Consider the following 22,435-nt stretch of genomic DNA (forward strand, 5'->3'; position numbering starts at 1 on the left):
TTGAGACCCCCGATCAGCTTCCCGCCTGCCAGCTGCCTCTCCTGCGCCCCCTCCCCCTCCTGCGCCCCCAGCTGCTCTGTTCCCTTCTTGGGGCCTCCCTTCTGTCTCCACTGACACAGACATGGCTAGGACTCAGGCCTGACCCTGACCCTCTGGCCCTCTACCCTCATGTCCCTCTGCATCATTCAAGTCTCAAGATGGGAGGCAGACATGCTCTGGAGGGTCTGGGAGATTTGGAAGGGGAAACAGACCAGCGCCTGAGAATTACAGTTCAGGGACAGAGAGGCTGGTGCTAGGTTACATCTGCAGCATTTCTGAGCCCAAGGAATTCCTACCTTGTATTGTGCATCCTCAGGGGAGACCTTGTCACTCTCTGAGACTCAGAGGTAGAGGCACTACACAGACACACCCATGAGAACAGCCCAATACTTACAGCCCACTTCCCCTCCTCATTTCCTCCTCACAATAGTGTAAGACATCTCAGATTTGGCCCTTGGGGTTTGGCTGATGCCACTCCCACCCCTCCCCTTAAAGGGGGAGAGTATGGGATTTCCTTCCTGGAGAATTCCCAGTGCCCTGATGTGCCACAGCTGTCATCCTGGGGAATACTGGGTGGCTCTTTGCCTCATCAGGACTCCCCCTCCCAATCGGTCCCTCTGCATTCATGGATTCTGGGAAGAAGTTCCTGCGGTATGGAAATATCAGAAGTCACAGATTGGAGCATGGAGCAGGCTTGGTGTCCCAGGAGAGGTATTTTGAGATCATGCAGGCACTGCTAGGTGGGAGCCTAAGTTAATAAGAATAGCCCTGGTGATGGAGGAAGAGTGAGGACCCTCCCTTCCCCAAATTCCTACGAAATTGTGGCTGTGCTGCCCTCTGGTGGCTCAATTCTGGTCTAGCAGGACATGGACATCTTTGCCTCTTAAAATTTCATTAGAATTTCAGCACCCCTCTTCGTTCTCTTGCTGGACATTAGGACAGACCTCAAGGAGACAGAGGACCCTGAGGGGTTCCCTCATTCTGACTTCTCCCAAAGACCCAAACCCTATGCCATGTTGTTTAAGAACGAGGGCTTTCACAGTCTGGCGAAGCTGAATTTGACTCTGTGTGACCTTGAATAAATTACATAACCTCTCTGGACCTCAATTTCCCCTCGTGTAAATGTACCTACTCCACAGGATGATGGATAAAAATTAAATGAGATAATGTGTGTAAATTATTTAACACCCTGTCTACCCACCAGTATACAGTAGGTAATTAAAACAAAACAAAAACCTAACCAGCTTTCTTCTGATTTAGTTCTGTGGCCTTTTCTCTCAACCCATTTCATTGCTCTGGTTTAGGGAAGCCCAGGTGAGTCTTCTGGACCATCTTCCCCCACCTTTAGCTTGGTCCCCTGCCCCTCTGCATTCTTCACTAATCTTCCAACACAAAGAGAAGGGATTCCTCTCTCTTCTTTTGGAGCCGTTTGGGACCAGACCTGGTGGGGCTGGGTGATGGGCAGAGGATTCAAGCCCTCTCTCACCCCTTCCATCATCTCTTTCACTTAAGAAAAGGGAACCACAAAACTAGCTCCACAGTTCCTGGGGGTCACACTCCTGGTTCCCCATGGAAAGAAGCTGTAAGAAACAGGCACTTCCTACCCACCCAGTGGTCTGGTTCCAGGATGGGTCTGGAAAGAGTGGGGTAGGACAGATTCCAGCTCTGGTCAGTGGGGGCACTGGGCTGGGTTTATTGCACTTGCAACAGAGTTTAAATAAGTCCTGGGTATCTGGAGCCGAGGTGGAGGGAGAGTTGGTCAGGGAGCGGAGGGGCAGCGTCAGTGCAGCTGGCGGGCAGAACCCAGATCCTGCAGGCCCAGGACAGCGGGCTCCCCCTTTCTCCGGGGACTGGGGAGGGGCCTGCATCTGGCCAGGGTTAAGTTTCCAGATCTGGTGCCATCACGGCCCCTTCAGGGTCCCGGGCAGTTCCTGACTTCTCCTGAGTCAGAGGTGGAGTGGGCCTCCAGGCCCAGGTCTGGAGCAGGCTCAAATGTATTCCTGGATCTGCCTCGTTAGGTTACCAATGTCTGAGTCTGGGTCCCAGATCAACCCCAGGCCCCAGGTTCGATCTGGCCCCATTAGAGTTCTGATTCCCCTTGGGGTTGGTTCCAGGCCAGCGTCGATCCTGGTGTGGGATATCTGTCCTGAGCTGGGCCTGGGGCACCATCCACGGTTAGTGTTCCTCGTTGGCCACCAGGGTGCAGGCTGTCCAGAGCTGCCATGTCTTGCTCCCCAGGTTCCAGGTTCTTAGCTGGGGACTTCCTGTGGCTCTCTGGCAAGGCTGAGGACAGATCTCTGCAGGCTGGAGCTGGACAGGGAGTCCCGGTGGCACGTCTGGGCCAGAGAACTGGGATTGGACTCCCTAGTTCTGGTTCCAAGTTGCTTTCAGGAAACTCCAAAACGCAAAGGCTGCCGGGAGGCTGGGGCCTCTGTCCCTGGATCTGAGGCCCCCCATCCATGAGGAGGGCATGTGTAAACAAGGGTCCTTCACAGTGCGTGGGGGGAGGGGAGCCCCAGCTCCTCACCTCCCGGCTCTGGCCCTTCAAGTATGTCTCTGGGCTGGGGAGAGGAGCTTCTCCCCGGCCCTCAGCACCTTCAGGAAGCGCCCAGCCCCCTCCCGGTCAGTAGACTGAGGGTGGGGGGATTGGGCCTTCAGGATTGGGAGTCTGGGATCGGGAGGAGTCAGGCATCAGAGGTGGCTGGAGGCTTGAGCTGAGCTTTTTCCATAGCGGTGCCGTATGGGAGGGAGCGTTTGAAGAATCCGAGCTAATGAGGGGAAAAAGAGGAAGAGTTGAGATATTCTGGTTCCCATTTCTCCCCAGAATGGATTCCAAGAGGGAGTGAAGAGGACTAGTGCTTCCAATCTCCCCATCCGGGAAAACTGACCCACATTCCGGCTGTTAAGACTATTTCTCCAAGAAGTCCAGTGGGCCAGGAGGGCTAAGGGTGAGGGTGCTTTGGTGCCATAAAAATGCCCCCAGTTAAACCAGGGATGGCAAATTGGTTTGAACTCAAGTTTGAAGCCTCATTGCCTCATAGTGGCTGCCTCTTGAGAAGTCTGAGGTGACTTCTCGGGTATGATCAATTAGTGATGGCTGCCATGGGTTTCTGCAGGAAGTGACAGCACAAATGCTACATATTGGCCGCCTGTGAGTAACATTGACTTTTAAAGTACTGGCAGACTTATCAGCTTGAGTCAGGAGAACTCTTTCTAAGTTAGGGGCTGTAGAATGAAGGAAAAGATCCTGGAGGCGGTGTCAAGATGGGATGTGTGTGGCTGGGGAGAGGGGGGGCGTGTGGCCAGAGAACTGGTCTGGAGGCAGATGCTGGAGACTGTGCTGGGTCAAGGGCAGGACTTGATGGGAGGGTGGCCAAGTCATGGGCAGGATGCGGCTGACCTTGTAGAGGATATAGATGAGCAGACCGAGGAGCAGGAGGCCAACGAGGACCGCGAGGATGATGACCCACAGCGGGGCGCCGTGGCTGCCTTCGGCCTTCATCCACTGCACAGCCGTGGCCACCTGGGGAGCAAGTCAGGAGACATCACTGAAAAGCCATTAGTTCTTCTCCCCCTCCACTCGGCTCCCACTTGCCATTGGACCGAGACCCACCTCTCCCCTCCCATCTTGGGCTAACAGAATTCTGAACTTCAAAATTCAAATTCCTAAAGTGGGCATGATCGTCTCTCACTTTTGGGCCTTCACGCCGGCTAACTCCCTCTCCTCAGAGAACATCCATCTCCTCACTGGTTAGCCTGGTGGTTCCTACTTATTCTTCAGGTCTCAGTTTAAACATCACTTCTTCCAGGAGGCCTTTCCCGACTCTGCAAGCCTGTGTTCAGTTGTCCCTATGATGTGTTTCCACAAACATCCTGCCACTTGGCACACGTCTCACTCCCCTGTCCATCTTGCTTATCATCGCATTCCTGTGACCTAGCACAGTGCCTGGCACACAGTAGAGGCTCAATAAATATTTGTTACCATAATCAGGCCAGCCCCTACTCACGCCCCAGTCCTAGCACCAGGCCTGGCACTCTGTCTTCCTCGGCCCAGGCCCCTGAACTCACCTGAAGCTCCTTTCGGGGAAGCTGTCGAGGCAGGATCCGGTAGGGCATCTTCAGGGCTTCGTACACAGCTTCACATTGCAGGCTAAATGGCTGGTGTTCGCGCTGCGGGTGGGGGAAAGGTGTTCAGGGCAGCGCCTCTTGGCACCTAGAGGACGCAGGGCTCCCCATGGTCTGGCTCCAGTTATGGTCTTTCCCTATTTTGGACGCATTCTCTCCTGAATCCCTCTCTATGTTCCTTACATGAGATAATAAATTTATAACTGAATAGTTATAACTGAATAATGTATAATTAGGTAACAGCAATACAAAAAATTTTTTGAATCATTAATGTGGGTTAAGCACCCAGGAAAATGCCTGGCCTATAGTGTGCGCTCAATAATGACTGCTTTTTACTGTTCCTCCATCTGCTTGCCTCTTCAAGGTGGATTCATCTTCCTTTTCTGTTTTCCCACACTTCTTCGCCAGCACGTCTCCCTCCAGCCCTCCCTCCTCTGAATGGGCAGGAGGGGAAGCGGTCAGCCCCAGTTTGGCCACTAGGGGGCGCCAAGGACACAGCCTTGTCTAAACAAGGGTGAGGGAGGGGAGCTGGGCTGCCTGGGTCCCAGTCACCAAAGCGGGTGGCTAGGGCAGTGGGGAAAGGGAGGGTCAGTCCAGGCAGGCCCACAGGCCGGGGGTCAGGGCTGAGGTGAGGCTCCCTTACCTGCAGGAAGGTCTTGGTCCAGACACGGAAATGCAGTTGCAGACTTCTGCTCTCTTGCCGGTGGAGTGGCCCCAGCTCGCAGCGCAGCTTGAAACACTCAGCCTCTGGGCATTTCTGGGAAGAAAGCAGAGGCTGGAACCATAGTCCTGCCCTTCTGATGGCTCTGAGGCCCCAGGAAGGTACTCAACGCTTAGGCCCTGACCTTGGTCCCAGGACGACTTACCAGGATCTGAGGCCCTGAGGAGGCAGGGCTTCGGCCTGGAGCATCCCGTCTTTGCAGCCGGTGGTGCTGGGAGCCCTCAGGATCCAACTGGAAGAGGAAACAATCGTTAGCTGCCTCTCCCACCTCATTACAGCATCTCAGTCAGCCTGCACCAGGGGTCCAGAGCAGCCTTGACTTGGTCTTCCATCCATCCAACTGACCACCTCCTATGTCAAGGCATCAAGTTCAGTGCTGAAACACGGAAGCGAGTAAGACTTGGTCCTTGCAGTTTACAGGGAGGAGATGTGTCAGTAAGTAATTAGGGCTCCGTCCCTGCCTTGGGGCCTTTACACTGGATGTTCCCTCTGCTTGAAATGCTCTTCCCTGAGTCTTCACAAACAGGTTCATCCTTCTCTTTCAGGCCTCAGTTCACCTGTTCCCTCCTCAAGAGGTTTCTCCCTGATAACTCAACTTAAACAGGCTTGGTGCCACCCTACCCCAGCAGGTTAGCACTGTGCTTTCAACACATCTTAATATCTGTTCCTCTCTCTCCCTCTCTTTTTAATTTTTATTGTCTATTACCCTCCACTAAAATGTCAGCTCCGTCAGAGTGGGGACCTTGTGAGTTTGGTTCAGTGTGCTATTTCCCAAGCCTGTAACATCTGTAGCATCATTTGGTGCAGGCACTCATTTAATTTAAATGTTGTTTATGAATAAACAAACTTTCGAACAGGCATTGGGCCCAGGGGAGTGGGTCTGAAGGCCTTCCAGAGGAGGTGGCACCGAGCTGGGACTTAGGAGTATGCCCAGGCCAGAAGTAAGGGGAGGATATTTCAGGTAGAAAGACAGAAGTACAGTCTTTTCCTCCCACAGCCTCAAGGTGTCTGTGGGTCCCCCGACCCCCTTCCAGTGGCCTAAGTCCTAGCTCTACTCCAGGCCCTTCCTTATTGGCTCTTCCAGGCCCCCAGCGATCTTCCCCAACCACCCTCGGCCTTGGTCCCCCCACCCCCAGGCCACCTCACCTCCAGGCCCTGTGGGTTGGGGGGGTGACTGGTGGTGCAGTTGCTGAGTCCTGTGACCTTGGTAATGTAGAGGAGCTGCTGACCTTCCAGAGCCTGGGGACAGCTGAGCTCCAGCACACCCCGGCTAATGGAGCTGGGGCCCAGGTTGATGAGCTGAGGAGACGAGAGCACAATCATCACGGGAAGGGAGGGAGCGATTCTGCCCTACTGAGACCTGAGTCCTGAGGGACCCCTCTTCCCTGTTGCGAGTCTCCTTTCTCAGGAGTGAGGAAGAAATCAACGGGCAGAGACAGACTCTTCTCCAGGCAATAGTCCTGGAGGTGGCTCCATCCTTCCCTGCTAAGTTATTCAACTGGCCAGGGTTTACCTCTCCCTCCACCCTCCCCCTCTCTTCCTTTCAGTCCCTGTCCCAGCCATCTGTCACTCATACCAGCTCCTCCTTCCCTGTCATTCATCTGGCCACGCCCCCCACTCGCGGTCACCCTCCTAGGATCTGGCCCTTCCTGCCTCTATTGCTCCTCACCTCATAGACGTGGTGGACAGCAGGGCCCACGTCCCCCTCCTCCTGTGGTTGGTCTCGGGGATGCCAATCGTTCACCGGGAATAGCACTGCCTCAGGTTTGGAGACACTAAAGAGGAAGGTGGTTTAGAGAACAGTGGAAGGGACTCCATTCCATATCATCTTTTCCTAGAAGTCTGCCTCCCCTCCCGGAGAGGCCCATTTTGCCCGGGCACTGACCCGTTCAGGGAGACCTGGGCCTGAGCCTCCACCGAGAGCCGGAAGGAAACCACTTCGCTTTGAGAGTTGTTGAGGTTCTTGCTGTGGGATGGAGGAGAGACAGAGGAGGTGCTGGAGCCAAGCCAGGAAGAATTCCACCTGCCTCAGGCCCCGCCCCGGCCCCGCCCTCCTCAGCCCCGCCTCCAACTCAGCCTGGCCCCACCCACTCCCTACCTGAGGATCTGAAAGTCAAACTGGATGGTCTCCTTCGTGTCCCTGAGGTGAGGGACGGTGAACCGAAGGCCTCCCCAGAGCTGTGGGACACGGAGGGAGGATGAGGGGGCTGTTAGATTGGGTTTTTGCTTCAGCCTAGTGGCAGCCCTCCCTGCCGATCCCACAGCTCTGCTCTGAATGAGCTCGTTACTGTCCTCTCGGGGCCTCTCCCGTCCCGGACTCACACTGGCTCCGGCCTTCATGGGGTTGCCCAGGTCACACACCAGCAGGCGGCTCTGGTTCACAGCAAAGTAGTCACAGCTCAGGCTGGAGAAGTTCTGGAGGTGGGGTGGGCTCAGGTAAGGTTTTGGTGTCCCTCTGGCAGTGTCACCTGCCCAGCCCCGCCGGGAGTCCCCTCTCACCCCTGGGTGTCTGACGAGTCCCGAGTACTCAGCTTCCGGAGGGGCCGTGACTCGAAGCTCCGCCTCATAGGCTCCACCCTCACCCACGTTCTGGGCGTGAAAAGTGAGGTTCAGAGAGTTCTTGTCGCCCAGGTACACGTGGTTCTGCTCCCTGGTGGGGACACACAGGGTCAGGGACAGTGAGGAATTAACGCCCAAGCCAGGACAGTGGGCTATATCCGTAATAATATACTAATTAATTATCAGGCACCGTTTATGGAGTCCCGCCTCTATGGCAGGCAGTAGGTTAGACGTTTTGTGTAGATTATTTCATGTGATCCCTCTACAAAGCCAGAGAAATAGGTGCTATTAGCCCCACTATACAGATGAAGCAGCTGAAGCTCAGAGAAGTTGAGTAATTTCCCAAGGTCACACTGCCAGCTAATATGTCCCTGTTCTACTTTTTTGTGAGCCAAGTGCTTCCAAGCTCCACGTGTCCTGCTACAGGACCTTGGCATCTGAACTTCCCAACATGACGTCAGCCTTCACTTACCCGAACACCTCCAGCTGTAGGTCTGGCACACAGATATTGTCTTCTCCACAGTCCAGCAAGATCTGAGCCTGGGGAGCAGGGAGCCTTGAGAGGGGGAGTTTCGACCCCCTCCTGATGGTTGACTCCCTTCTCCAGAGCCCTGCCCCCGGGGGTCCCGGCCCCTCTCCTCCCAGCCCGTCTCCCCACCCTGTCCTCACCTTGTCCTCTATGCGGTTTTTGCTCTGGTAATGGAGGACTGGCCGGAGGCCATGGCTGTCCACAGGGGCTTGGGGGTCCAGGGAGAAGTTGAGGGCGATGTGAATTGGGGAGAGTTTGTCTCGGAACTCTGACTCGTTCTGGGGCCAGAGGAGAGGGTTCACAGAGTCAGGGGACACTGGGGACCTGGGGGCCCTGCTTCTCATCCTCTCACATCTCTGTTCACTCGGGGCTCTCAAGAATTCAGGTGTCCAAACCTGATCATGTTCATTGTTTCAGAGGCAGCCTGGTTCCCAGCTCCTCCGACAGAAGGGCCCCCTTCGCCAGCCCCCCAAAGTCCCAAGCCCTTCATGGGAATCTTCCAATATCTTTCCCTCCAGAAGGGGCCCCCAGATCTACGTGGCCACCTTCCCAGTCATCCATACCCTGAGGTAGATCTTCATCTCTCTGCAGTCTTCCCGGGCCCCATTCTGAATGAGCAGGGTCTGGGTCAGGGTCGCCTGTCTGGAGGCCAGGAACAGCGCCCGTCGCACTCCTCCCTTCTGCTTCTGCCAGTCCAACTGGAGCTCCACCGTGAAGCCTGCAGCCGGGCACGCATGTTAAGGAGAACCTTTCTCACCTTCCTAATTGATCCAGAGAAGAGGTGCCCAGGTCCCCACCCCTCCATCTCCTGTCCCAAGTGCCTGAGAGGTTCAGGCTGTCTCCCTCACCGATGGAGTTGGGAACATGTTTTCCAGAAGCATTGAGGCAGAAGCTGAGGTTGATGCTGGAGGAAGACCGAAGGGAAAGCTGATGTATCCAATGGAAACAGGCATCCTCCCCTCTCCCTACCTCCCAGACAGACCCAGACTAGGACAGCCCCCTTGGTCCCCTTCCACAGACCTGCTCTCCCTCCCCACCCCTGGGCAGAGATGAGGTACTGCAGACTCCATCCCTGCCATCTCCTGGACCCCCGCTCACCAAGCCACAGGGTTTCCCTCCAAGCTGCAGCTGCGCTCCTCTGGGTTGAACATGGCGGGAAAGATGGTGAGGGAGGCACTGGCAGACACGATGGGGCGACCCCTGCCAAGAGTCGACATGGGGTCAAAGAACTAAGACTCCTGGGGAACCTGGGCACAGGAAGCTGATGCCCGAGCCCCAGGATCCCAGTTTCAGCCCTATTGAGAAATCCCTCAGTTCCCCACTTCTCCCAGGCTGCCCCCCTGCCCGAGTTCATACCTGTACACCACAGCCTTGTCCACACCAAAGGACCCCACAATTAGATCTGCAAGAAGCCAGGAAACTATCCTTTACAGCAAGCCCCAAATCAGGATCCTTCCCTCCCAACCCCTTCTAGTTTCACTGCTCAAGGAGGCCCAAGAGACAGGACAGCGCCATCTAGTGGCACCATCCTGGAACTGCACCCGGGAGCTTAGGAAAGTGCATTGGAGGGGCTGGGGGTCTGTGACCACGGAGTTCTAAAGAGGCTTCAGGCACAACTCACCAGGGTATCCGTTGCCATCCAGGTCGCGGCCTCCTCGAAGGGCAGAGCCAAAGAAGTCCGGCGTGTGGCCGGCTGCCCACAGGGGCAGCAGAACCTGGGAAGGCTTAGAGACCAGGCCCCCAGGCCCCCCAGGGAATACAAACACCACTCCCTGCCGGTTCTCCCCACCAAAGGCAGCGCCAATGGCTACATCTGCAAGACACACGACACACACCAGTCAGCAGGCCAGGAGTCCAAACCTCTACCACCAGACCCCAGGACCCTATTTTCCCCATCTGTCATTTCTAGTATTCTAATCTCTTCAAGCCCCAAGACTTGACTGGGACGTCACTGGGGGTCTGGGTATTTTATCTGACAGCGATCTCTCCCCACATCCCTTCTGACTCAGGCCCCTGACTCCTCCTCACCAGCTGGAGCCCACAGTGCTCACCGTTATAGCCATCCTGGTCCAGGTCCCCCAACGGGGTCAGGGAGCTGCCGAACCGACCAAACTCATCATGGCCAGTGAGGGTAAGGGTGGGTGTGGGCTCCATGCCGGCGGGGCCCTGCAGGTAGAGGTAGACTCTGCCCACCTCCTGTGGCCGCCCGTCTGCCGTCCGCTCCATGAGCAGGGGCGCCCCTACCAGCAAGTCATCCAGCCTGGGGGTGTGGGAAAAACCAGGCATCCTGAGACCATGCCTCACCCCATTCCGTCCTCGATCCCAGTGCCAGGAAATCCCAGGCATCCCGGATCCTGGGCTCCCTCCCACCCAAGTGAGAGACCCAAGGTCTTCTGGTCTCTAGCTCTCAGCTCTCTCCTTGCCCCTGAGCAGAGGGGATGCAGGCACAAGGAGGAGAATCCAGGTTTGCATTTTCCTGTCCTCCCCACAACCCTTCCCTCCTAGAGGTGAAGAGGGCACTGTGTGGTTCCCTTCCCCCACTACTCACCCGTCCCCATTGGTGTCTGTGGCAGCCACCGCGTAGCCAAAGTAGGAGGCCATCTGGGTTGGGGGACAAAGAAGCAGCACTGGGTCAGAACTAGGCAGAGACTCCAGGGGGCCTGAGAACTTGGGCTGAGCTTACTAGCTCAGGGCCAGGACTTGGCTGACAGAGTGCCAAGCTCGGCTGCACGTGGGGGTTGTCCTCACCTGTTCCCCTGAGAAGTTGTAGAGGGACCGGATGTCTGAGCCATTAAGGATGGTGACCTGGGGATGAGGACATACATCCATTGGTCCCAGATTACCAGACTAGCCCATGGATGGAAGACAAATGGGTACAGGATACCCAGGGGCAGGCAATCCTTGGAGACCCACTTGTCCCCTAATTCCCTCCTTTGCTTTGCCTCGCATTCCCTTCTCTACACTGGGCACCTCCATCCCAGGGCAACTTCACCACTTTACCGCATGTCACTTATCACATACTGACAGACTTCACACTTATCTCGCTGTTGTCCATGTCTACCCACTTGAATGTCAGATTGATGGGGGCAGGAGCTTGTTTTTGTTTTTGGCTTTCTCCCCAGAGCCTAAAGTAGTGCTTGGTGAGCAGCAGACCCTCAATAGTTATTAGCTGAATGATTGAGGCCTCACCTCTCAAGTCCTCCCAAACCACACACACTCGTGTCACCATGTCCCCTCTTAGTGACTGGCCCTACCAGTCCCCTGAGTCTCTTGACTCTTCACTCTCCTCCCCACTCTAGCTGCAGTTCCTCAGGTGTGAGCCCTCTCCCAGGACTGCTGGAGGGCCCCCTGCCCCCGCCCCCTGCCTTCGGCGCCCTTCCCCCTCTGCAGCAGGACAGATCGCCCCAGAGCCCATCTTGAAGGGGCACCTCTGGCTTGGAAACCCATGCTGGTTCCCTGCAGCCACTGCCCTGTCTCAACTTCTTGGCTGGTCCTCCGAGGTCCTGGAGAATCTGGCCCCAGCCTATCTGGTTTTGCCCAAATTTGCCTTATTCTCCTTGTCCTCAGTCAGCCCGTGAGTCTGTTAAATTGGCCTAAATTTCCCCCCTTTCCTTCCATGCTCCTGTCTAGGATGCCCTCTCTCCTCATCTCCACTGACACCTCAGAGAAACTCTGCTGATCCATCGCTGCCCTGGAAGGGCGGTTATTCCTTCTCCTACACTGCTCATCATCTTTACCACTTTCCTGAAACACATCATAGTGCAGAAAGAATGCTGACTTTGGAATAAGACAGATCTGGTTTTAAATCTCTAACCAGCCACCTACTAACTGGGTGATCTTAAACAACTTCTTTGGTCCCTTAGAGCCTCAGCTTTCTCCTGTATAAAATGTGGATGGTAATAGCTACCCTGATAAGCTTGTTGTGAAGAATAGAAATCACAAGTGGAAAAAAAAAAAAGAAATCATGAGTGGACAGTGCCTGACGCACTGAGGGGCTCGTGAACAGAATGCACCTTAGATTCCAATTGTGCGTGTGTCTTATCTTTCGTCCTTGATTAGAAGCACCTTATGAGATGGGGTGTGATGTCTCATTCATTTGCTTATCCCTCCCTTGCCTTAATAAATGTTGGTAATTGAATGGGCTACTATGGCACTCTTATCTATATCCTTTTAAAAGCACTTGCTGGGGTCTAATAATAACAGCTACCAGTTGCACCCTGCCTAACAGTTCACCAAGTACTTTCATATGCATTATCTCACATCATCCTTACAAGAGCCTTGTGAGGTCAGAACTATTATTATCTCATTATGTAGAGAAGAATGAGGCTCAGAGAGGTTAAGCAGACCCAAGGTTTTTATGGAATGAAGTGGGGGTAGGAAAAAACAACAGCTTGATTCATCCAGAGTAAGTGCCAGAACCTGAACACAGGCCTGACCCAGGAGCCCATGTTCTGATCCACTTTTTCAACCCTCCCAAGCTGCCATGCACGGTCTTTGTGATTAGCCAGGGGAGGGGAGGAGAGGGAGGGTCAGGCTGGGTCTTACATAACCATAGGTGAGGTTCCCTTTGGGCACACCAGCAACGAAGTCTGCAAAGGGAAGATAAAGTTGTAGGCTGAGGGCAGGGAAAGGGGAGACAGACAAAAACGGTAGGTGTCTCAGTTCCTGTGGCCTCAGGTCCCGGGTCTCCATCCACCCCCCTCCCTGGACCCCAGCCTGGGGACAAACTCACCTTCCATGTCATCACCACTGAATTCACCCACAGCCACAGGAGTATCCTGGGGGACAGGGTTGGGGGGTATTGGTGTTCTTGCTTCGGGGACCCTCTGCCCTGGTCTCCTCCAATCCCTTCCCCACCCATACTGGGCCTTCATAGTCAGCCCCAATGTGACACATATGGTAGGGGGCTGGGGAGGCCTGAGGGGGAGAAGGGAGGCGAAGGGGTGAGCGAGGACAGGAGCATGGGAGGTTCTCCACCTGCAGCTCCCTCCACATTTGCTCGCTCACCAAGGTAGCTGTCATCGTAGACGGAACTGGCCTGGCGTGTCTGCAGCTGCCCCTGAACCAGGTTGATCAGGTACTCGGGGTAGTAGGATTCTGCAATCTGCTCCTGGGTGGCGGACAGGATCTGGCCTGGGGAAGGGATGAGGAGGGGATGGCTGGAGGCAGAGGGGGCAGGGAGGAGGGCCCTGGAGACTGGCTGGGTAGGATTTCAGAAGCCTGGTTCAAGAAGGTGAAGCTTGTGGAGGGTGATGGGAGAGGATGGGTAAGCCTCAGGAAAGGGAGAGAGTTGGGACAGGGGCAGAGGAGGGAAGGATGATGATCTTGAGCTGGGAGAGGGATGGGAGGCCGTGTGCCGGGGATGAAGGGGTTGCAGAGGGAGGACTTACCTTGCCAGAAATAGCTCCCCGGTCCACCCAGGACCACACGTCCAGTCTGTGGAGGGGGAAGAAGGGATGTCCACATCTGATCCAGATTCCCTTGTATCCACCACCCACCACGGCTTTCCTCCCAGATCACCCTCTCACCTTGGTGAACTCCGCACTGAAGCCCCCTTGGCAGTAGCCCTGTCCCGCTGCCCAGCTGAAATCTGCAAGGGGAGAAGGTGGTGGGAAGGTGCTCCGCACAGAGGGGTCGTGCAGGGAAGAAACAGAGAGCTTGGGGAAGGAGTTGGGGAGGAGAACAGAGAAAGGACTTCCCTGGACCGGACAGTCCGCATCCAGGCTAATGGGGGGTGGGGGGCTGTGGGGATCCCATGTCCCCTCTGGCCCTACCTGAGCGGCAGGGTGCATACTCCAGAATTCGGGTGAAGTTGCCTGTGGAGAGGTAGCAGGTGCCCACGGGATCGTTCAGGGGCTCCTTCTCAGTGCGCCAGCTGTAGAGGGGTGCACAGGCCTGGGACGGCCCAGGAGGAGGGGGCTTCAGGTTTAGTCCAACAGGGCCTCTCCTCTCTCCCTCCCTGCTGTATCCAACCTGGCCCACCCTGCCACTGAGCCTGCTGGGCCCTCACCAAAATGGAGGAGCCGTGGGCTCGCACCGTTGCTCCAAACCACTGCAAGGACTTGTACTCCACGGGCTCCTCTCCCTCTGGGCTGGACAGCGAGGACTCCAGGATTCGAGAGCCTTGGAGAAGTGAGAAAGGGGAGGCATGCCAGCCTCGGGCAGCTGAGCCTTAGAGCAGCCCCCCACCCCCGGCCTCATGTGCACATGTTTGAGCTCACACACACTCACACAGAACCTGGGGTTTCCTAGAGTTGCTTTGCCCTGGTCACTTGCCTCCCCGCCCAGCTGGGACCAGGATGCATGTGGTGAAGTGGGAAAGAACGGCTATTTCCCAGCAGGGTGAGCCTCTGGCTGCACTTCTCTGTCTGTACCTGGGCCTGGCTCTCTAGCAGCATCTGTTCAACGTCCTTGACCTTGACCTTCCTCACACCTCTGGATCTCTGCCCCCTAAGTCTCTGTCTCTCTCTCTCTCTCTCTCTCTCTCTGTGCATCTGTCTGGCTGTCTCTCTCCTTCCACACCCTCTCTGTCCTCTGTGGTATACGACAGCCTTTTCTATTCCTCTGTCTTTCAAGTTTTTTAAAAATTAGTCCTTTTCATGCTCTTACACCTGTCTCTCCCCGCACTGTCGCCATCTTGGATGCGCTCCTCTTTTGTCCCCTCACCCCAGCCTCTCTCTGGAGCCAAACTGCTCAAGTTCATGTCTGTGCTCCACCATTTACTAGCTGTGTGATGTTGTCTGTTTCCTCACCGATAAAATGGGGTAATAATATCTCACGCCGTCGTTGAAAGGATTAAAAAGTGCATTAATAGATGTAAAGTGCCTAGCACACAGGAAGTGCTCTTGAAGTGTTAGCTGTCATTATTGTTTACCTCTCGGTCTGCCTGGATCCCTCCCATCCATCTTTGCGTCTAGCCCAGACCTTAAACCCCTTGAGGGTGGTGGCTTAATCATGTTTCAATCCCCGGCAGCACCAGCACAGTGCCTGGCGTGCATTATTACTTAGTCAGTACTTAAAAGAATCGAATAGTCTCTGTGACTCTCTCTGTCTTTGTCTGTGTTGCTGCTCTGGCCTCCCTGAGTTGCGGGTGATTCAAGGAAAATGCGAGCCACATGTTTCTGAATCATGCCCTCCCTCCTTGGGCTGGGCTAGACTGGGAACGTGGTGTGAGTGCCATGGGGAGCTGCTGCACCGCTACCCAGAGCTGGAGCCGGAGCCCCAAAGCACGTTGCTCTGGAACTGGTCAGGCTCCGCCCCTCATTCAGGCCCCGCCCCGCCCCGCCCCCAAGCTGCAGTCCCACCCTTAGTCCCTCCCTGAACCTCCCCGACGTACGAAGGCGGTTACCTTTGCCGTCGAATTCAATGGGGGTGCACTGTGCCGGGCTGGTGCCCCAGGGACAGAGGTAGACAGCACCACCCTGCAGCACCCCCGGCTGGCTGGTGTTCGCCTTGGGCGCTCCCACCAGCACGCTGACCCTGTGGAGGGGAAAGGAGAGGCCGTTCAGGGTGGCCCCCAGCTCTTTTCCAGTCTCGCCAGGCAGGAAGGATCCCGGCTGGTCAGGGGCTGGCTAGGGGTGGGGTAGATGCCCCCTGGGTTGTATTTATATCTCAGAAGATGCCACAAATGCCAGAGTCACAGGCTGGAGTCAGGCGGTCCCCATGTGCCGCTGTCACTAACACAACCCCTCCTCTCCTCCCCTGACTCTCTCCTCTACTACCTTCCCCTGTTATTTGGAGGAGGAACCAGAGTCATTTCTGGGAAGGGGCGGGGGCCAGAGGGCCTGGACCCCAGCTCCTCCATCTCCCTATGGACCTGCCAAGACTGCACAGCCCCCGAAACCCCAGGGTCCTCTTATCTAGCTTGTACCCTCTCCTCCCAAGCCAAAGCCCTTCTCTGGGCAAGACCCAGGCGTCCGGCTGCCTGGCTGCCCAGCCCTGCAGCGTGTAGGAGGAAAATGTGAGTCTTGGAAATCAGGCGCAGAAGTGGAGAGAGGAGCTGGAGGATGGTGAAAACAGAATGTTCCCCTGGGCCTGGGCCTGCCTTGACCCTGGGATCTGGTGGGACCTCCCCATCCAGGCTGGATGTCTGTCTCAGCCTCTGAATCCTTTTCCCAAACACCATCCCTAGGATTCTGAATTCAGATCCTGCCCTACTGGGGTCTTAGTTCTGGACACAGTGAAAATACAGAGATGGAGAAGGTTGCCTTTGCTGAGGGTCCTATGTAATGGGGTGGTCATAGCCAAGGTCCTGGGCAATCTTCCTGCCTCTGACTTTGCCTCCATCGTTCCTGGGTCCCTTGCTGACGAGGCCTCTGCACAGCTGTCAGCCCTCTGGTCTTTCTCTTCCAGAGTCTCCCATGAGGACTGCATCTGGCAGCTGGGGCAACTGGAGCAGTGTCCCTGCCAGCCTTGACCTCAGCTCTCCTCCCATATCTGCCTCTGGCACTGCTTCTCAGTCTGTCCCTCTGCCCCTAGACTGCTTGCTCTCTTGGCTCCTGTTTTAGGGGCCCCCTCTCTCTTGATCTCAGTTTTTGGGCTTCTCCCTCTCTGTTGGTTTCTGGCCCCTTTCAGCTTTCAGCATTCCCTGTACCCACCCCCACTACGCCCCGATACTTGGATCCTTTAATCAGCCTTTCTTACCAGGAGTGCCTAAGTCAGGGATTATGGTAGAGGTCACAGAAGCAGCGGTAGGTGTGATGGGGAACAGGAGGGGAGGCAAAACGGGTGACAACAGATGCATTGAGTGGGAGAGGGGTGAGAGGGGCGGGGTCCAATAGGAATGGAGACAGCAGAGGGAACAGCCCCAAGGGACTGAAGCAGGCAGTGAGGGTGGCCCAGTAGGGCCAGGGGATGAGGATGGAGGGAGAAGACAGGTTCCAGAGGAATGGGATGGAGGGGGGAACCCCCCCAGTGAGAGTTCCTGGAGTGATGGGGGGTGGGGTGCCAGCTTCGTTCCCTGGGGACAGGAAATGTTTACTGCTTGTGGCTTCCTGTCTGTTTCCAACCTCTCACTTCTCCGTTTGTCTCCCACCCGCCTGCTGGGCCCCACCCCTCTCACTCAGGCAGTACATTCAGTTGGGGGGTGGACGCCTATTATTTGGAGGCACAGTGACCTGGCTGGCTGCCAGGCATAGTAGGTGAGGTTGGTGGTGGGGAAAGGTTGCATCACCTCGGGGCTGGGGGAGGAGAGAGGGGTGCAACCCTCTGGTAGCAGGCGCAGCCCCAGAACACAGCTGTGGTACAGGAGTTCTGAGTTGGGCACTAGCTCAATGTGGACTTGGACAGTACCCCGTCCCTCTTCCTCTGGGTGAAGAGGTTGAAGAAGTTATCTCGAAGTCTCCGGGAGCTCCGATACTCTTCCAGGAGAGCACAGGGCAGCGGCCAAGGGACCCTGCTCCCATCCCCAATTTTCCCACCACTCCCTGCTCTTGGGGAGGAGCTGAGCTTGAGGGCTCCTGGGATGGCCTGAGGAAGAAGCTTGGCATTTGCCAGGGTTGGAATGTAAGAGAGAGACCTCACAAGGCTCATAAACTCCACAAACCGATGGGCCAGGTATCTGCTGCAGCTGTGTGAAGGTTTGGGAGACCTGGCACGCAGGCAAGGGACACAGACCCAGGCCTAGACCCCCTCAGTACCCGTGGCTTATACCTAAGGGTTCAGTGGCCCTTCCTTCCCAGATCCCTCAAGTCATTCCGATACATAGTGCCCTCCCCCACGTACCAAGTGAGGTGCTGGTGTCAGGGATGGCGTGTCACATAGCTTATCTTTATTCTCCCCCTCCTAGTGACTGCTTCCTAAATCCTGCAGCAGTTGGGCCCTACTAGGGGTCCAAGAAGGTAACAATGGGGGGTCCTTGCGCTATTTTCAATATTTCAGAAAGCCTAACGGAAATCATGCATTTACCCGATAAGGCAGCCCAGGCTAATTAAAACCTCAAATGTATTTGCTTTGGGCTGGAATTATATCAACTCATGTGGGGAAACTGGCTATCTTATCTTGGTCAGAAGCTCTGATTGGCAACTATAGATGTCTTCTTGTTCTAACTTCTAGTTGATTAAAAAAAAAAAAAACACAGGAAAAAGGAATTAATTATTCCTTCCTGAATGCAGTTTGGCAGATAAACTCTCCCAAAATATGGAGACCGAGGGAAGAAATAATTGCCACCATTTATTTTGAAGCCTCAGAACCCTGACAGTCTATAGAGTTCGTTCTTGGAGACCCAGGCTGCCACAGCTGGAAGGCACCGTGGAGAGCAGCCACCAGACATCGAGTAAGGGGAGGCCAGTATGGCCCTGACACTCCTCCCCATCGTCTTTTATTTGTTTGTTTGTTTGTTCATTTAATTTATTGGTGGAGGGAGATAATTAGGTGTATTTATTTATTTATTCTTGGAGGAGGTACTGGGGATTGAACCCAGAACCTTGTGCATGCCCAGTATGCGCTCTGCCACTTGAGCTATATCCTCCCCCCTTCCCCATCTTCTTTTCAAGCAACCTCTTTTCTCTATTTTATACAGAATGCCCTGGTAAGATATCATTTGCATTTGAAATAAGTACACAAATAAAGGAAATAAAGAAAAAACTTTAATTAAGAGAACTGCTGACCAAGCCCCATGTCCTCATTATACAGATGGGAAAATTGAGTCCCAGAGAAGTTAACTAACATGTACAGGGTCACTCAGAATCCTTCCCAACAAAAGAGCTAGAAGCTAGGAATCTTGCTACCTAGGCCAGTGTCCTGGCCTACCCTGTTGCCAATCTGTCCCCTCCTCTTCTCCCCACTATCTCCCCAGCCAGGCTTCTGATTAACCAAGTTCCTGTTCAATACATGGTTACTGTTTGACTGTGGTCCTGACAAGGTCGGGGTGGAGAGCAGCAAGTGGACCGGGCCAATTCCTGCAGGTCCCACTGCAGCCCTGACGGGGCTGAGGAGACAGCAGGTTCTGGGTCTCCCAGTGTATTCTCAAGGGAAGTGCCTGGCTGGCTGGAAAGGGACAGTTGCCTCCACTGTGGCAGTTCCAGAAGGCACTAGGGAGCTGGGTTAAGGATACCGCACGGTTCAAGCTCGTGTCTTGGGCCAAGTCACTTCCCCTCTCCAAGACTTGGATTCTCTACCCATAAAATGATGGGTTGCCCTTGAATGGTCCATAAACAAACTTCCAGTTCTAAACGTCTATGATTCCTGAAGCTTCAGTTTATATATACGTATGTATGTGTGTGTATATATATATATACACACAATCACAAGGATTTTTGTAATGATCCAACAGAAAAATTGATATGAAAGCACTAAGGAATGTGAGGAACTTATTATTACTGTCACTTCTATAAGCAAATATTAAAAGCAAGTAAGAAGACATGGGGGAAAACTTAGACAAAGAACTAGGTGGTGTCCAGGGAGGAGAGAACCAGAAACAGAAAACAGCTACCTCAGAAAAATTATGCCTCCTGTGTATTGTTCATCCAGTATGGACCAAGAACCGTTTATATGTATAGTGTCTCATTTAGTCCTCAGAACAGCTGCATAAGTTAGATGTTTGATTTTCACAAGGAGACCAGGCTCCAAGAACTTAAGCAACTCACCCCAGATCACACAAAGAACAAGTATGTGGTGGAGCCAGGATGCACACCCGGCTCTGCCCGATGAGAGGTGGTGAAGGGGGCCAAGAAGACTGAGGCTCTCCCTCTCCGGTGAGAGACCCAGGTGAGGCGCTATGTTTGTCGCCTGCAGGGAGGAGGGGGTTGAAGGCCCAGCTGTGGTGGGAGGGCGGTCACTGGGGAGGTGGAATGTTCTGAGTGAGTCCTGCTCTAAGAGTGCATTGTAAAGCGAAAATGAGAGGGGGAGGTGTGCAAGCTGGACACCTGGGTTCTCTTGGGAGGAGAGATGAGCAGAAGGGGAGGGGGAAGGGATGAGAATGCTGGGTCCTGTTTGAGAAAAGGGCTTTGGGGACTGCAGGATCAGGCTAGGGGCCAGACAGACACCTAGGGTATCGGAAGTGTGTGAAAGTCCAGATGTTTTAGAGGAGTATTTTAAAAGGGAGATGACACTCTTGTTAGGTGGGGGTGGAGGAAGAGGAAGGTTAAGAGCCAGATAACTGGATACCCTTATGTGGGGGAGGATCCCATCCCCTCCCTCCCTCTTCTCTGCTTCATTAGGGTTGTGGTAAGCAGTTTGAGGGGGCCTGGGGGAGGCCAGGCCTGGCAGAGGCTCTAGACCAGGGTGATGCAATGGGGTTTGGGCAAGAGGCCAGGGGGGTGGGTGGGGGTTGGGTGGGGACCTTGAATAGCCCAGAACCAACAGCTGGGGCCTAACCATCTTTCTTTTTTCACATCCCCAAGTCCTCCAGACAAAGGAGAAATTTGCCCCTGTTCCCTAATTGAATTACCTAGATTAACCCATTTTCTCCTCAAATTAAAGGAAATGAGTAGAGATCATTTAACTATATGATGTGTAAAAACAGCTCACCTCCGGCAGAGGTCCTAAAAACCTGGTTGCTGGGTGGTGGTGGGGAGCAGTGGCAAGCTCAGAGACCAGAGATGTAGAAGGAAGAGGATTCCTTCAGTTACCATGGAGGGTCAGCATCTGGCGTCTGGGAGTCCCTGTCCCAGTCGGGGAGCAGCTTCCTTCCCTTCTTACTCCCCTCACCGGCCACATTTAAACAAGCACCCTTGCTCTAAGGTTGCCTAGCTTCTTCCCCAAGCCTGCTGCCTCCCCATTTTCCTGGTACTCAGGGTCCAGTCTGCTGGTCACCCTGCTGAGCTGGGAGTGAGGATCCTCCTTTGAGACTTCCCCAATCTCTGATGTCGTGTATTCTGACGCTGTGGGGCCTTGCGAGCCCGCGTCTCCCCAGCTCCCTACCCCAGCCCCAGAAGTCCCAGTCTCAGTTCAGCGCCAGCCGACAAGCTACAGGAAATCAGCCTCTCTCTTCCTCCCAAGAGCTAGAGGAAGAGGGAAACCGCCCACCCCGCTTCACGCGCTTACACACACCCCTCCCGACACATCCGAGCACTCGCCCTTGGCTGAGCCAGACCCCAGCCCCAGCCCCAGCCCCCTCAGGACCAGCGTCCCGGGACTCTCCCAACTCCCCGTATCCCCTCATCGGAACAGAGATTAGGGGTGAAGGGCGGAGTGGGAGACCGAGGAAAAAGGGGTGGGAGACGCCGTCCCCTCCGGGTTTTTCCCAGTCTGAGTTGAGGGGGAGGGGAGGATGAGGCTGGCCCCCATTTAACCTCCAGACTCCCTCAGTCTCCGACTCCCCTCTTATTACACACACCTCACTCTACTTCGACCCGTTCTCTCCCCGCACAATGGCCCTCAGGGGTCCCAGGGTCTCCCACTGCTTCAAAAACCTCTTCCTGGCCTCCGCGCCCCCTCTCGGTCCCCATCCGCCTCCGGTCCCGGCAGCTCAAGGATCTCAACCAGAGACCCTCTGCTCTCCATTTACGCGCCCTCCTCTTCTTTGGCCCTGAGACCCCTGCCCAGGCTTCTCCAGCTTCTAGCTTCGTGTCCTCTCCCCACCCCACACGTTTCCCCGCTGATCGCTCTCAAACTCCTGGCCCCGCTCCACGCCGGCCACTGTCCCCTCCCTACTCCAGCACGGGCCCCCAACTCTAGCGTGGGCCCCCAACTCCAGCCCTAGTCCTTCCAAACTCCGCCTCCCAAACTCAAGCCTTGGTCCCCTCCAGACTCCAGCCGCGCCCCCAGTCTCCGGGCGCGCCTCTCCGCCCCCCGCCAACCCGCCGCCAACACTCCTCAACTTACCCGTCGGTCCCCGGCCGGTAAAACTCCACCGAGAAGCCGAAGAAGGAGCCCGGGGGCCCAGAGAGCACTGCCGGGGCCTCCGCGTCTAAGTTGAAGCCCCCAACCCTGGGCGGCGGCGGCAGCAGCAGCAGCAACAGCGGGGGCAGCAGCCGCAGCAGCGGGGGGCGGCGGCGAGGGCCCCAGCGCAGCTGCACCGCTTGGAGAGGGGACACTGGCGTCCGGCTCCCCATAGCGCCCGCTCTTCCCTGTCCTGGGGCCACCGACCCGGAGCCGCTTCCTAAACCTCCCAGAGGCGAATGACTCAACGCGGGGAGGAGTTTGCCAAACTCCCGGCTGAGCCCTCCCCCCGCCTGCCGGGGGGGCGGGCGGGGGGGCATTCCTGGGTCCCTGGAACGCTGAGCCCGCGCCCCCCACCCCGAAGGGGCGTGGGGGGGCCGCACCTTTCCACTTTCCTCTCCCCAGCCCCAGCTGGAGGCCGGTTGTCTGGACTGGGTCGGACTGGGCGGGTTTGGGCTCTTCCCCCTCCTTCCCTCCGCTTCCCCCTCCTTCCTCCCGCCTCCTTTCCAGATGTACAACGTAAACGCTCGGAAAAGGAGTCGGAAAAAAGGAGCAGAGAATTTCCTAATGAGGAAAGGAATCACCTCTGGAGGGCGGAGGGAGTCTGTATATGTGTGGGGGGTCTCCCTCACTAATTCAGG

At 55.5% G+C, this 22,435-nt stretch overlaps 1 protein-coding gene across 1 annotated transcript; it reads right to left on the reverse strand.

Annotated features, from left to right (window-relative positions):
• Positions 1 to 1,703: 1,703 nt before the first annotated feature.
• On the reverse strand, positions 1,704 to 22,234 carry ITGA5 (integrin subunit alpha 5). Its single transcript, XM_032493033.1, has 30 exons — positions 21,738 to 22,234; positions 15,322 to 15,452; positions 13,984 to 14,096; positions 13,748 to 13,868; positions 13,502 to 13,563; positions 13,364 to 13,409; positions 12,967 to 13,106; positions 12,706 to 12,751; positions 12,519 to 12,562; positions 10,722 to 10,778; positions 10,522 to 10,574; positions 10,025 to 10,233; positions 9,595 to 9,786; positions 9,330 to 9,375; positions 9,072 to 9,173; positions 8,822 to 8,877; positions 8,537 to 8,691; positions 8,114 to 8,251; positions 7,917 to 7,984; positions 7,385 to 7,535; positions 7,208 to 7,300; positions 6,984 to 7,063; positions 6,771 to 6,851; positions 6,555 to 6,660; positions 6,032 to 6,184; positions 5,031 to 5,117; positions 4,808 to 4,921; positions 4,108 to 4,209; positions 3,440 to 3,562; positions 1,704 to 2,807 (listed from the first exon to the last, which is right to left on the reverse strand). The coding sequence occupies exons 1-30, from the start codon at positions 22,112 to 22,114 to the stop codon at positions 2,724 to 2,726; spliced, it is 3,330 nt and encodes a 1,109-aa protein (XP_032348924.1). The 5' UTR covers positions 22,115 to 22,234; the 3' UTR covers positions 1,704 to 2,723.
• Between the last annotated feature and the right edge of the window lie 201 nt (positions 22,235 to 22,435).

The sequence above is a fragment of the Camelus ferus genome, chromosome 12 (genome assembly GCF_009834535.1).
Source record: "Camelus ferus isolate YT-003-E chromosome 12, BCGSAC_Cfer_1.0, whole genome shotgun sequence".
NCBI lineage: Eukaryota > Metazoa > Chordata > Mammalia > Artiodactyla > Camelidae > Camelus > Camelus ferus.